The following is a 14,350-nucleotide window of genomic DNA, read 5'->3' on the forward strand; positions in this document are numbered from 1 at the left end:
ACGACTGCTAGACTAGCATATCACCCAGACAAAACTCACCTGGTCGCCCAAAAGCAAAGGCGAGGATAACCCTTCTATAGGGTATGTGGGGGGGGTGTCAAAGAATAAATCCAGCTGCATGATTTTTAGTTATCGTTATTAATATTTAACCGACACCTTTATGAGGTGGAGCACCGTAAGTCACACAAACACATCCTTTGTGTAATTCAGAACCACCATTTCGCCTGAAATACGCATTTAGATTGTGGGAGGAAACCAGAGCACCTGGGGGAAGCCCATACAAACACAGGGAGGACATGCAAACCCCACACAGACTGAGACGGATTCGAACCCACATCCACAGGGACAGCGCTTTCCAACGTGAGATCTGTGTACATGCAAGGAGGTTGTAATGGGTGTCCACGGAAGCGTCTTATGGGGGGGGTCATGCAGGTGACACTGACACACCCCTTTCTGGAACGCAGCTCGGTCTCCATGGTGACAGCAGAAACACAAACTTTGGCCCACGCCCACTTTAGCCCATTAACCTCCCTGAGCTCTCCACCCACCAATAAAGCACACGGCAACCACGGCCAGAGGTCCGAGCGAGGAGACAGTCGGAGGAGTCGGGGTGCCGTTAAATCCGGAGCGTTCCGGCAAGGTGCCTTAACCACTGCCTGCCACGGGGGAGGTGTGCTGTTCAAAGAACACGGCGCACAACACAGCAGCGCAACGTACTTTACCCCGAGTTTACCAGCCTGATACCATCATTTCCCCTTGAATCACTTAAACCAAGATGGCCCGTTAATTTAATACAGCACATAATAAATACGCTGACAGGATGGACAGCAGGTGGCGTAGCAGTTAGAGCCACCAACTTTGGACTCAAAGGACCCAGGTTTGAATCCCGCCCCCCGAATTAACCGATGTAATGTGAGACACGGAGAAAGACAAGGGGAACAGACATGAACCACATGGTTTCATCTCGCAAATGACCCCCCCCCCCCCCCCCCGTGGCAAAGTGACGTGACCGACCGACTAACTAGGACCTAACCAGGAAGAACAGGACTAAGACGGGACATTCCGCTACGTGGCAGGAAGGAGCCGGAACGCGTTTGCTCTTCTGTCGATCTTCGGCAGTGTAAACGCTTCACTCAGACCGAACGGCACTCAGGTTCATGTCAACTGTGAAGTTTTCCTTAACCGTTTGTCACAAGGTCCCCTGGGTGAAGCCACAACTCAGACCTGCAGATGCATCCTGCGTAACGTCCGCAGGATCCGTACTTTCCTTACAACCGACTCCGCCCAACTACTTGTCCAGGCCATGGTGACTTCCCGTCTGGACTACCGGAACTCCCTCCCGTCCGGACCCTCACGCTACTGCCATCAAACCTCTACAGCCGATACAGAACGCTGCTGGACGAGTTGTTTGACTCACTGAAGCGTTCCCACGTATCTCCTCTATCCGTTTCTCAGCACCGGCTTCCTATAGCTGCCCGGATCAAATTCAAGACTCTGGTTGTGGCTTTCAAAACCATCAACAATTCTGCTCCCAGATATCTGCAAGGCTTGATCATCCGCTACACCCCAACCAGACCGCTACGCTCTTCCACATCTGCCCGCTTGGTGGTCCCACGCACGAGAGGTCCAAAATCCAAAGCACAAAGGTTTTCGGTTCCGGCTCCGTTGTGGCGGAACGACCTCCCTCTCTCACTCGGAACTGCTGAACCTCTGTCTGCTATTTCTACGAGATGTACGTCGCTTTGGAGAAAAACATCTGCTAAATGAATAAATGTAAATGTGAAACGGATCCATCTTCTCAACACGTCATTTTTGCATAATAAACTCTTTCTATAGCATAATTATGAATTAAAATCCATCATTTTAATGGTTGCCTAGCAACGCTCTCACTAATATCTAAACAAGCAAGGGGTGAGGCTGAAGCTACCAAAGGGCCAGCAGGCGGCATAGTGGTTAAAGGACCTGGGTCCTACTTCCATCTCAAGGTGAGGATTATGGTACTTATCCTGGACCGATACAGTAAAAAGTACCCTGCTGTACAAACATATAAACTGGGATAAGTAGGAGAAAAGTGTCAGATAGAAATTAATAAATAAAATCACTATCATTTGGGAATAAGGAGGTGCATCCCTTCTGACTTACAAGCTCAAGCTCCAAGACTTATTTCTTCAGGAGTGCATTTCTGTCAACCCTCTATGGCCCTCCGTCTCCCAGAAGCCCCAGTCCTACCTCCTGCCTCTACCCTCCGTCCCATCATTCATTCATTCATTGAGACACTCATTGTAGAACTTTCCCTACATGTCTCTTTTATAACAATTATTAAAGAAATAGAATCCACTCTCTGCCCTTTCGTTTTAGTCTTTTATATTCCACTTTGAGGGGGGCGCGGTGGCACAGCGGGTTGGACCGAGTCCTGCTCTCCGGTGGGTCTGGGGTTCGAGCCCCGCTTGGGGTGCCTTGCGACGGACTGGCGTCCCGTCCTGGGTGTGTCCCCTTCCCCCTCCGGCCTTACGCCCTGTGTTGCCGGGTAGGCTCCGGTTCCCCGCGACCCCGTACGGGACAAGCGGTTCAGGAAAGCGTGTGTGTGTATTCCGCTTTGCTCAGGGTCATAGGAAGGCAAATCGATTCAGATCTCATCTCGGTTTTCACCGACGCATCCACTTGGGCGATAAGGAATAAGTGGCACACAGACACACACTTGACAGGTCTGCGTGCAGGGTTAAGAACACAGTGTGGATGTGTGTTGTGGGAATGCAGGAATGCTCTTCACACACGCAGCATCGACACCGAGGCACAAACCTAAGACTCTCGCATCGGGCACTCCACTCGAACCCGCAGCACCAGCCAACCTCCCAGAAAGAAATAAATCAAGCTTCCTCAAGGATGAGGAGACCAAGCATTCAGACCATGAAGAGACGCCACCGGGTCATTCAACAGAGCAGTTACAGGCCTTGGGGGCGCGAACCTATAACCTCTCGGCTGCAGCTTGATGTCCATTTTTTTGTCGTTTCCCTCCATCAGCCCACTGTAATCCCTCTACATGTCTCTATCTCTAATATTCTCTGACTAAAAATAACACCACTCTCAGCTTCGTTTGTGGCTGCGAGTGCGTTTTGTTGCCACGGATGTGTGGGTGCGTCACACTTATTGCGCAGTGTGTGGTGACCAGTGATGGGAGTGTGTGACTAGTGACGCTGGGATCTTGCAGAACCAGTCCATCACACTCGTGCGGAGGAGGGAGGGTAGAAGTTCGTTCGTCTGGTGCCCCCAGTTGCCGCGACAGAGCCGGAGCTGGGATGGGAGTCACGTGGCTGTCCATCACTCTCCGGTTCTGCTCCAACCATCTTGGTACCTCCTCCGACATCCTCCTCCTTCCCATAATCCCCTGTGCGCTGCTGCTCAGCCCAGGCTCCGAACCCCGCAACTGGGAGGTCGACTCCGAATCCTCCACCCATCTGCCGCTCAGCGAAGCGCGTTCCGAAAGGGGCCCGATCCTCATCCGGAACCACGAGGAGACCCGGCTGTCCGGGATCGAGCAGAAGCAAGGCTGCGGGTCAGATTCATTCCTCGTTCGATCTGCAGCTCCCACTCAGGGCGCGCACAGATGGTGGAAGAAGGCGGAGCTCGGTTCGCAAAGGAGACGCCGAAACCCTCGTGGCTTTACACGCAGTAAGAAAGCCATCGAGAAAGCGTGGGATTAAGTCCCGCTCATACAGCGCTGCTCTCCAAGTGGCTCATAAGGCGGCTCGGCACATCATCGGTATCCGAACGCCAGCCAGAGGACACGCGACTCAGCCCCTGCTTCTCGGAGCAGCCGGCATCATCGATCGTCGTCACGGACCCGACTCAGCCTCAGCAATCGGTCCCCGCCCTTCCCGTACGGGAGGAGGCACCGATCCATACGAGCCGCACAACTACGTAGACTCGGGTACGGCTCCCATGCCAGCGCAGTCATCCCTATGTCGGTCAGTCAGCACTCTGTCCCCCCGGGAGCTCCAATTACGGACAACCACGTGTCTATACGTACAACATTTCTGATCTCACACTGCTTATTTCGACTGCTCTTCATTCATTGCTTTACATTTTTTGGTTTTAAGGCTTTTTTTCGAAAGCTGAACTCTTTGCAGACTGACGCTACCCAAGATTTACACTGTATAAATGATAATGTTAACCTCCACTTAATATTGGCTGCCACTACTTATTGTACTATTTATTCGATGTTTTGAATTATCATATAGCCTGTGTTGGGGGGGCACGGTGGTGCACGGGGTTTGACCGGGTCCTGCTCTCCAGTGGGTCTGGGGTTCGAGTCCCGCTTGGCCTGCCTTGCGACGGACTGGCATCCCGTCCTGGGTGTGTCCCCTCCCCCTCCAGCATTGTTCCCTGTGCTGCTGGGTTAGGCTCTGGTTCACCGCGACCCTGCTTGGGACAAGTGGTTTCACAGAACCGATTTTCTGTCAATGACCAATTATAAATCCACATTAATATTGCAAACTCTTCAAGGCTGTCAAAGCAGTTTTGCTTTTTTTAAACCAACAGGGCAATTTAAGGATTCTTTCTCACAATTTGTTCCATCCACGATTAACCAGACACCTTTGGGAAAGCTGGCTCTCATGGGTATTTAAAACAAGTAAGTTTTCTGGAGGTCCAAGAACAGGCACTAGAGGAACACCCATGCTCGATGTTCGCTAAGTTTTCCAGGTTTTGTCAGGGGCCTCCGTGTCTGTGCTATAGATTTTTACAAAGTTTGACTCTAAAACAAGAAAACACTTAAGGGAGCAGGAGTACTTCTTCACGTGCCGCTGCAGCCAGCAAGGAGGAGAAGTAGTGCTTTGTAGTAGAGTGTTTTCCTCCTCAGATGGCACAGCAGAATGTCACTTCGCCCTGTGTTGCCGGGTTAGGCTCCGCATGGGACAAGCGATTTCAGAAAGTGTGTGTGTGTGTGTGTGTGTGTGTGTGTGTGTGTGTGTGTGTGTATTCATATGTTGCACCGCGCTGGGAGTTTCAGAAATTGCGTTTCCTTATACTTATATAATGACAATTGGAATTGTGCTGAAAACAATGTGGACTGAAGGTGGGTCGAGGATTTTATGCTGCCACAGTATTTTACCCTCCCTCGCCAGTGCCCTGTTGGACTCCCTCTCTCCCGCTCTGTAAATATTTGGATCTGTTCTGTTCCACAGCCAGTCAAGGTTGAAGGAACTATGTGCTCTCAAAGTGCTGGTCACTATGAAGTGAAGTTCATCCCAACTGTCCATCATTTAGGGATCCATGTGGATCCATAGGGACCTGCGAAGCAGGATTTAACCTCAGAGACCTCCTGCCTATCTCTCTCTTTCTCTCTCTCACACACGCAGGCTGGATTCTGTAACGGAGACGAGGAGTTCAAGTTGTTCTCTACTTAACCGCCTGAAGAATGATGACCAAGGACTACATTAGGCTCCGGAGCTGATCTACACCGACATTTATTCATTCAGCAGCTGCTGTTCTCCAAAACTGCTCTTCTCTTTTCCCCTGCCACTACGGACGCACCTTCGCATATTGGTGGCTGCCTCTCGGACACGCCTGCTTGGATGATCGATTGCCATCTACAACTCCACCCACAATGCTGTGGAGCGAGTTGTGTTCCCACGTACCCCCCCGTCCTCATCTCTCGCCATCGTCTTCCTGTAACTGCCAGTATCAAGTTCAAAACTTTGGTTATAGCCAATAAAACCATCACCGGATCTGCTCCTGGATACCTAGAGGATCTGGTCATTTGCTACAGTCCAACCACACTGGTACACTCCTTCACCTCTCGCAGCTTGGTGGTCCCACACACAAGAGGTCCAAACTCAGAAGCTCAAATGTTCTTTGTTCTGGTTTCAATGTGATGATCTCCCTCTGTCCCTCAGAGCTGCTGAATCCCTCTTAACAGTGAAGAAATCTCAAAACATCTCTTTCGGACACATCCCATCGCCGATCTGCCCCATTATTTTTGACTACGTTTTCTGTCAAAAATATACTTTCAATCAGCACTGTGTGTGTGTGTGTGTGTAGCCCTTGTGTCCCTTAATTTTTCCACAAAATGGTTATTTAATGCGTGCGGGAGTGCATCCCTAACGGAGAGATGCGGATAGACACACATGATTCTTGAAGCACAGTCACTCAGTCCAATACCACCATTTCAGGTTCACATCGCACGGAGAGTTAATATCGACTCAAAGCGCTCTGGTTGGACCCATCGCGAACTGCTGTGAAACGTCCAGCCTGCTGCCAGACACGGTCCCCTGTTCATAACCACCCTTTGTGTGTCTTATCTCCACTGACAAGCACAGGTCCACGCATCTAGGGGAGATGCCGCCCTTCAAAAGGCGGCGGGCGGCTCTGCCGTGTGGTTAATACAGGGTGACCGGGTTCGGTCAGGTTTCTCGGTCAGCAACGGTGCATACACCTCAGTTTCAGTACGAGATTAAAGCCCGTTGACATTTCTAGAAAAAGAAAAAAAGCAGCCATCTGGACTCGCCCTCTCAAAAGAACATGGCAAACGCAGCAGTCAGGTACTAGACCTCACTGAGCCGGCAAGGTTCACTCTCTAAAATAAACCCCGTTCCAGAAAGTGGGCTTTAAACCCTTTCAGTCCCTCAAAGGAGACTTGGGGGAAAAAAATTTTAAAACGTGTATAATAAAAAAAAAAAAAACGTGGCGAGTTGTTCGAGCGCCGTGAATTCTTAACCGCGCTGGGCAGCGTCAGTTTTGCCGAAGGTCCCGGCAGGGTGAGGAAAAAGTAGAGGGATTAAAGAGGAAACCTTCACGGGAACGACAGGAACGCGATCCCATTGTGTGCGCATCCCGTCTGTCAGCTTGGCAAGGAAGCGTGCGTGTTGTGCGACTCAAGGGTCCACGATTGCCCGTTCCCCATCAGGCCCTGTCGGAAATCCTTCCACCGCGCCGGACTCTAGAGGAGCAGAGAGGCAACGATTTTCCCATAATTCCTCCCTTTGCCCCACCTCTTTGCCTGGAAAAGGAAAACGAAGACGGCTGTTTGTTTAGAAGGGAAAACGGGGGGCGGTCGTGCACGCTGTGCCGACCAGAAAGGACCGCGCAACCCGCCTCTGTGCGGCACCCTTCTTTAAACGTCCTCTTTTGCTGCGCCGCTGTTGCTGAGCTCAGTCTATGCGGAATAAAGACGGATGAGGTGACACAGTCCTGCTGAGATGGCACCAGGTGGGCAGCAACACCAGGCCGACCATCAGGGTGCCGCATGTGGGTTTTAGGACGAAGGGCTGCAGAAACGAGATTCACGTTATACCAAGGTCTTTACCCTGAACCATTTCACTGAGGCTATATATGGATGTGTGTGTGTGTGTGTGTGTTAAAGGACCCAGTTGGCTTCTGCCTTCTCCGGTGCCACTTCCATACTGGGCAACCAAACCAAACTTCTCACCAACAGAAGAACCCTGTACAGGGCCGTGGTAATACACTGTAATGCCCAGGAGGGGTGGGTGACCACTGGTACCTGACTCCCTAGAGCTTTATTTGTATCCCAGTTGTTTGGGCTGGGAGTTCTTCTGTTTTCCCACACTTACATTTATTCATTTAGCAGATGCTTTTATCCAAAGCGAAGAACATCTCATAGAAAACACAACGTGTGCATTACATTAGCAGGAAGAGAGAGACTGATGCAGATTTAAAGTACAGTTACTTTGTTCCTTTCCACCATACGAACTAATGTAAATCACACAAGTAGCTGCATGAAGGTTTATCCGTTGTTTAATAAGTATGATCTCAAAGTTATAGCGCATGAATATTTACACGTTAACATGCACTTAAGAGATCATGGGAGAAATGAGTCTGGAAGAGGTGAGTTTTAAGACCCTTTTTAAATGTGGACAGAGATTCAGCAGTTCCGAGTGGGAGGGGGAGGTCGTTCCACCACATCTGCGCCAGAACCCGAAAACCTTTGTGCTTTTGGATTTATTTTCTACGCGGGACCACGAAGCGGGAAGAGGCAGAGATGCATAGCAGTTTCCTTTCCTCGGTTCTTCAGTGATTATTTCGCTTTGCTTTCTTTTCATTATCAGTTGTATCAGCTGATGTGCGCGCTTGTCACCTTGTCAGGAAAAAGGCTTTATTTATTTAAAAAAAAATTAAAAAAAATAAAAAAAAAGAAAAACTTTATTCTATGCACGTTGCTTTTTTTTTTTTTTAAAAAAAAAAGCCGCTACCACACCAGTAAATATTGACAAAGACTCAACAAATGATTTACGAGAAAAATGTCCAACTGAGCCACGTAGACCTGTCAAAGACACACGTCTGACGCGAGATCACGAACTGGAAGTTGGCAGGTTCTCCCAGTGACAGGAGCCCCGTTTCCCAGGACGGTGAACGAGCCAGGTGTCCAACCGACATCGAGCAGCACACGCGCCCCAATTGCTCTCCTTCATAAAGCCTCCGAGGACACGGTGAGCCCTTGACTTGTGTGTTCCACCTATTTGAGCAGGGTGTGCGTGCATACCCGATAGCGCATTACACATTAACCTTAGAGGGAAGGACCGGCAGAAAGCAAGCAGGGAACAGGTGTAGGTACACAATTTAATCCATTCTTGCCATCTAGACACCCAAACTCCGGTCTGCCAGCAGGGATTAAGCCTCTAGTTTACTACACACACAACACACACACACATTTTCAGAACCGCTTGTCCCATACGGGGTCACGGGGAACCGGAGCCTACCCGGCAACACAGGGCGTAAGGCCGGAGGGGGAGGGGACACACCCAGGACGGGACGCCAGTCCGTCGCAAGGCACCCCAAGTGGGATTCGAACCCCAGACCCACTGGAGAGCAGGACTACAGTCCAACCCACTGCGCCACTGCGCCACCCACACACAACACAGTTGTCATATTAAAACATTCCACATCGCATCCCGTTGATGCTTCCTCCAAACCACTGACGTGCCATCGTACCCCCGGCAATCCGAACATTAACAACCCGCGTATAACAGCGCAATCAAGCCTGCACTTCACTTATCAAGGTTTCCAGGGGTATTTCCATTACTCCCCCGCCTCTAAGCAGCCCTTCGTTATTCATTACGACATTAAATTTAATTATCCAGAGTAGTTGTTCGGACAGAAGGTCGGCTTAGCTCGGTACTTCACAGCTCATACAGCTTATTTTCACGATGCCCACTTAGGTTATGGATCTTTCTGCGGGATGCAACAGCAGGTCTCGGCACAATAACCTGAACCAGAAGATCTCCGGTGACGAGTCGAGCGCTCATTTGCGCGAAACACCTTAAGTAATTTCCTTAATATCAAGTGAAATCTCTTGCCGTGCGCACGTCCGCCTCCTCTCCCTGCTTTTCCAAAAAAGCAGATCTGAAGCCCGTTTCTTCATTCGGCGAGACTATGACGGAACCGATTTTCTGTCGATGACCAATTATAAACCCACACTAATACTGCAAACTTTTCAAGGCTGTCAAAGCAGTTTTGCTTTTTTTTTTTTTTTTTTTTTAAACCAACAAGGCAATTTAAGGATTCTTTCTCACAATTTGTTCCATCCACGATTAACCAGACACCTTTGGGAAAGCTGGCTCTCATGGGTATTTAAAACAAGTAAGTTTTATGGAGGTCCAAGAACAGGCACTAGAGGAACACCCATGCTTGATGTTCGCTAAGTTTTCCAGGTTTTGTCAGGGGCCTCCGTGTCTGTGCTATAGATTTTTACAAAGTTTGACTCTAAAACAAGAAAACACTTAAGGGAGCAGGAGTACTTCTTCACGTGCCGCTGCAGCCAGCAAGGAGGAGAAGTAGTGCTTTGTAGTAGAGTGTTTTCCTCCTCAGATGGCACAGCAGAATGTCCAAGCCCAGACCAGCTTGTTCCACAGTGCCTCTACAACAAAATCTCAATTCTTTACCTTCAGATTTCCCCAGTTTGAATGAGTTGTACCCAGGCAGTGGGAGAATGAAGACGTTTTCCACAGCATCGCGACCAGCCACCCAGACAACCGCCGTTGACGGTGTTGACCGGGATGCCAGGGCAGCAACCCAGACGCACAACATTGATATGAGACTGGCTGTGGTTCTCCCTTCCTGTTTATGAACTCACTCATTCACAGCAAACATGTCCTCTGCTGTGGAAATACATAACATTTCATTTGAAGAAGATCCCCCCTCCCCCCAAGGAAACAAACATAAACGACATCAACTGAGGACTCGCTGCCAACCAGCTGACAACGGCTTTGAAAAGTGCACATAAGCCCTGAAAACACTCAAGGGTAGGGATGGGGGGGGGGCATTGAGGATTATAAACATCTGCCTAACACGCTGGTCTGGTGGACAAGCAAATAATGAGGATATTAAATGACAACCCAACTCCGCATCAAGTCATGGGGTAAACTGCTAAAAACAAAGACTAATTAATGACTTTTAATGGTTATATGCATCAGACCCGCGACAAAGTCAACGCTGGTCTCCACTCAGACCAGCAGGGAGAGTTCCCATGGTAGGACTGAACAGAGAACATGGCAACGCCATATATCTAAAAATCAAATGTAAATGTACACCGTTTCGAAGGTGGATTTCAAAGCCTGTGCAGCTGCATTTGCCATTTAAATGCAGCAGGAATATGAACACCTTCCATTGTGTGGTTGACAACGTCTCTGTGACCAGTAGGACGACGGTTTGAGTCGCGCAAGGGGGACCGAGCTGGCAACCTTGAGAAGGTGTGGAAAGAACTTGTTCTGTTATATTGCTTGAATAAATAAGGTTGCAAAACTGGAGAGGGGGGGGAAAAAAAAAAAAAAAACGCAGCATTTCCGGCTTTTGAAGTGGGAGGCAGGCGTCGGTTCGAGAATAAACAAAGTAATGCAATTTCCCCTGCAGGATGATTGGATTAATGTTTGACAGAACGCTGTAGTACATCTTGTGTAAATGTTCCATATTTGCAGAATTATAAAAGGTGGTACGAAAGCTTTGCCTCTCAAACAAGGCTGAAAATTTTCAGCGTGTCACGCGTTTCCCCAAAGGGCCAGGGATGACGGCAGCAGGGGTGGAGGAGGGGGTAACAGGTTCCAGGTCCGTGAGTAAAAAGCCACCTGTGTATGATGCGTGGACTTGCCGTGTGTGTGTTGGGGGGAGGCTGCGTCTGTGAACTGCACGGAAAGCAGATGCTCGTCCTTAACATGGGCAACATCGCACGACCGGACGGACAGCTTGCAATGGACAGAGGTTCGAGACTCTTTACTGAGAAATATTAGAAATCGGATTTGTCTCATCAATACACCGTCAAAGAATATGAGAAAAGCATCATCTAAAGACGTTAACATTGAAAGCCGCTCCAATTTTGACAGCTTTCCAATCGCCCAACCTGTGCCTCTCATGGACCAAGAGGGTAGTGAGGAACACAATCCTTCAGAACAAAAAAAAAAGTGTGATTTATTCTGTCCACAATATAATTACAGCACTACTTATTCTCTTACAGAACGCTTGCCAACAACCTGCCGATAAGGTCCAAAAAGATGTAGCGTGCGTGTGCCTGTGTTCGGCAAGATGGAGTTGACGAGCTCTGCGGATCTTCAGGCTGGGTTGCGGGTGTATGTGTGCGTTTCGTGTTCCCATGGTCCACGTCCCACGAGCGCTCGGCTTGAGTTGCGCACCTGTCTGTCTGCCTGGTCCTCCATAGGCAATAGCGGATTGGGGGATAATCCTCTCCCTCAACTCATTAATCGCTTTCAAGCCTATGTGTCACACACTCTGTCACTCTGCGCCCACCTCCTGCCCAGGGTGGAAGGAGGGTTCGTCCACCCCCCCTTCCCCGGCATTACTGGCAGGACATGAGGCTCACAATGTTGGAGGCACCATTGAGGTTCAGGTAGACAAATGGGCAGGTGTGCATTGCTCCAGGGTGGAACACACACCATATGAAGAGAAAAGAAAAAAAAAAAAAAAAAATAATATCGAGACAGGCGACCAATGAGACGCAAACGTCAGAGCAACATAAACACGGAGGTGGTGGAGAAAAAGCCATAAATTATTAATGGGGACGAAAGAGTAAAGAAAACAAGCTCCGGAGGAAAAAAAATTGCCCTTAAAATAAAAACGGCATGTCAATTATATATAAGGAATTAAGGTAAAGGACTGATCAGTAGAGTCAAAATCATGTTATTTCTTGGTTTTGTGACCATAAACAGAAATAACTGTATTTTTTTTTTCACAGGTTTTGAACATTTCATACATCTTAGAAGTCACACTATTATAATCCTCCAGTATTCTTCATGTCCGTGAGTGATCAGGAGGACAGTTTGGACACGCTGTGTCTATGTCAGTGGACAATATGGATACAACGTGTAGGTGGAGAGTACGGATACACAGTGTCGGTGTCAGTGGACAGTTTGGATGCACCGTGTATGCGGACAATACGGATACATTGTGTCTGTGTTGGCGGACGGTTTAGAGACATTGTGCTGGCGGACGGTATCGACACATTGTGTCTTTGTCGGTGGAAAGTAGGGATACATTGTGTCTGTGGACAGTATGGATACACCACGTAAGTGGACAGTACGGATACATTGTGTCTGTGCTGGTGGACAGTATCGACACATTGTGTCTTTGTTGGTGGACGGTTCAGAGACATTGTGCTGGTGGACGGTATCGACACATTGTGTCTTTGTCGGTGGACAGTTTGGATACATTGTGTCTGTGTTGGCGGACGGTTTAGATACATTGTGTTGGGGGACAGTATGGATACGTTCCGTCTGTGTCGGTGGACAGTTTGGATACACCATGTAAGTGGACAGTACAGATACATTGTGTCTGTATTGGTGGACAGTACATGACATGTCAGTTATATATAATTATATATTGTATATAATTATTATATACATGTAATATATAAAGATACATTATGTCTGTGCTGGCGGACGGTTTAGATAGACCGTGTAGGTGGACACTGTGACTGTCTGTGTTTGCAGACGGTTTAGATATATCGTTCTGGTGGACAGTATGGATACATTGTGTCACTGGAGAGTTTGGACACATGTCCGTGTCAAAAGACAATTTCTATCTCGTCCGACTGGTGAGCAGTTTGGATACGTTGTGTTACTGCCAGTGGACAATTTGGATACACCGCATCATGTCCACATTTGGATATATCGTACCCACTCCAGGGACAGTCTGTATAATCATACGCGCTGTCGGTGGACAATTTGAATACGTCATGTCAGTGGACAATTTGTGTATACTGTGTGTGTGTGTGTATCTTTTTCTGTGGACAGTACAGATACACTGTGGACAGTACGGACACACCGTTTTGCAGACTCTCTCAATGCTGGAAACCACACAGCTGTTACATAAACACGAGACATTTTTACACTTGCACTACACACCTGCAAACTTTCCAATCGCCTAACAGTCCCACGCAACATAATTACTCTTTTTTAAATATAGGACGTAGAATTTAGAAACAGGTGGATAAAAAATTGTACGATGCGATAGTGGTATGAAATCGACTAGAAATGAAAAAAAAAAATTCTTTAAAAAAAAAACGCTTTACAAATTATATCAAAAAAGTCGGGAAAACGCAAAGTTATTCAATGTGATAGGATTATTATTATTACAGCTCTGTCTTACCCGGCACACTGGGGCTGACAGCAAGCAGAAGCGCACACAGAAGCGCTCCCGCTCGAACCCGGGTCCGGCCGCTCCCGCCGCTCCCTCCGCTCCTGGGAAGCGGCAGCATCCTTCAGCGCGGCGGTCCTCACGGACACTCGGGGCTTCTCATGCCCCACCCGGGAAACGGGAGATCCGACACAATAAAAAACCAGCGCGAGCTTCCGAAAGGCCTGCGATGGCGTCCGAACAGGTGGCGCGACTGCGCGCTGCTGTAGCCGCGGCCGGGCTACGGACGCCTTGTGAATCGGAGGCACTGTTGTGGCAAGAAGCTAGAAGCTAGGGAGCGCACTGCCACAGAACTGGGTTGTTTCCAGGGGGCGTGTCTAGGACACGCACGGACGTACGTACGGGCGTGCCGACTGACGTACCTACGTCATTAGACGTGTCTTAAGTACGTCGCGTATAAAGACTGTTTTTTTGTGTATAAACAGTATGTTCAGGAAACCGACGTGCGTCTATAGGACGTACGGCCGTGTCGTCACGACGCAAGTGGCTCTGAAGCGCAGGTGTTCGACGTTTCTCACGAGGGATGGAAGTATATGGTGTATTTTTTGTTGCTTTTTGAACATAAATGTCTTAGTGCTCCCTAACACCTGCCAAATGTTTGTTATAGCCTTTACTCTTCTCTGTATTTTCTCGGTGCACTAATTCTGTTTTCTACTGACCCAGTTCTGCTTTACCTAGAAGCAGAACTGTATTA

At 48.8% G+C, this 14,350-nt stretch overlaps 1 protein-coding gene across 2 annotated transcripts in view; it reads right to left on the bottom strand.

Annotated features, from left to right (window-relative positions):
- npdc1a (neural proliferation, differentiation and control, 1a) overlaps positions 1–14,309 on the bottom strand; it is a 29,387-nt gene extending 15,078 nt beyond the window's left edge. For both annotated transcript variants that reach the window (XM_029252858.1, XM_029252857.1), the window contains exon 1: positions 13,609–14,309. In XM_029252858.1, coding sequence (XP_029108691.1) covers positions 13,609–13,717 — 109 coding nt within the window. In that variant the 5' untranslated portion in view covers positions 13,718–14,309. The remainder of the gene's footprint in view (positions 1–13,608) is intronic.
- Positions 14,310–14,350: the final 41 nt, after the last annotated feature.

The sequence above is a fragment of the Scleropages formosus genome, chromosome 6, assembly GCF_900964775.1.
Source record: "Scleropages formosus chromosome 6, fSclFor1.1, whole genome shotgun sequence".
Taxonomy (NCBI): Eukaryota; Metazoa; Chordata; class Actinopteri; order Osteoglossiformes; family Osteoglossidae; genus Scleropages; species Scleropages formosus.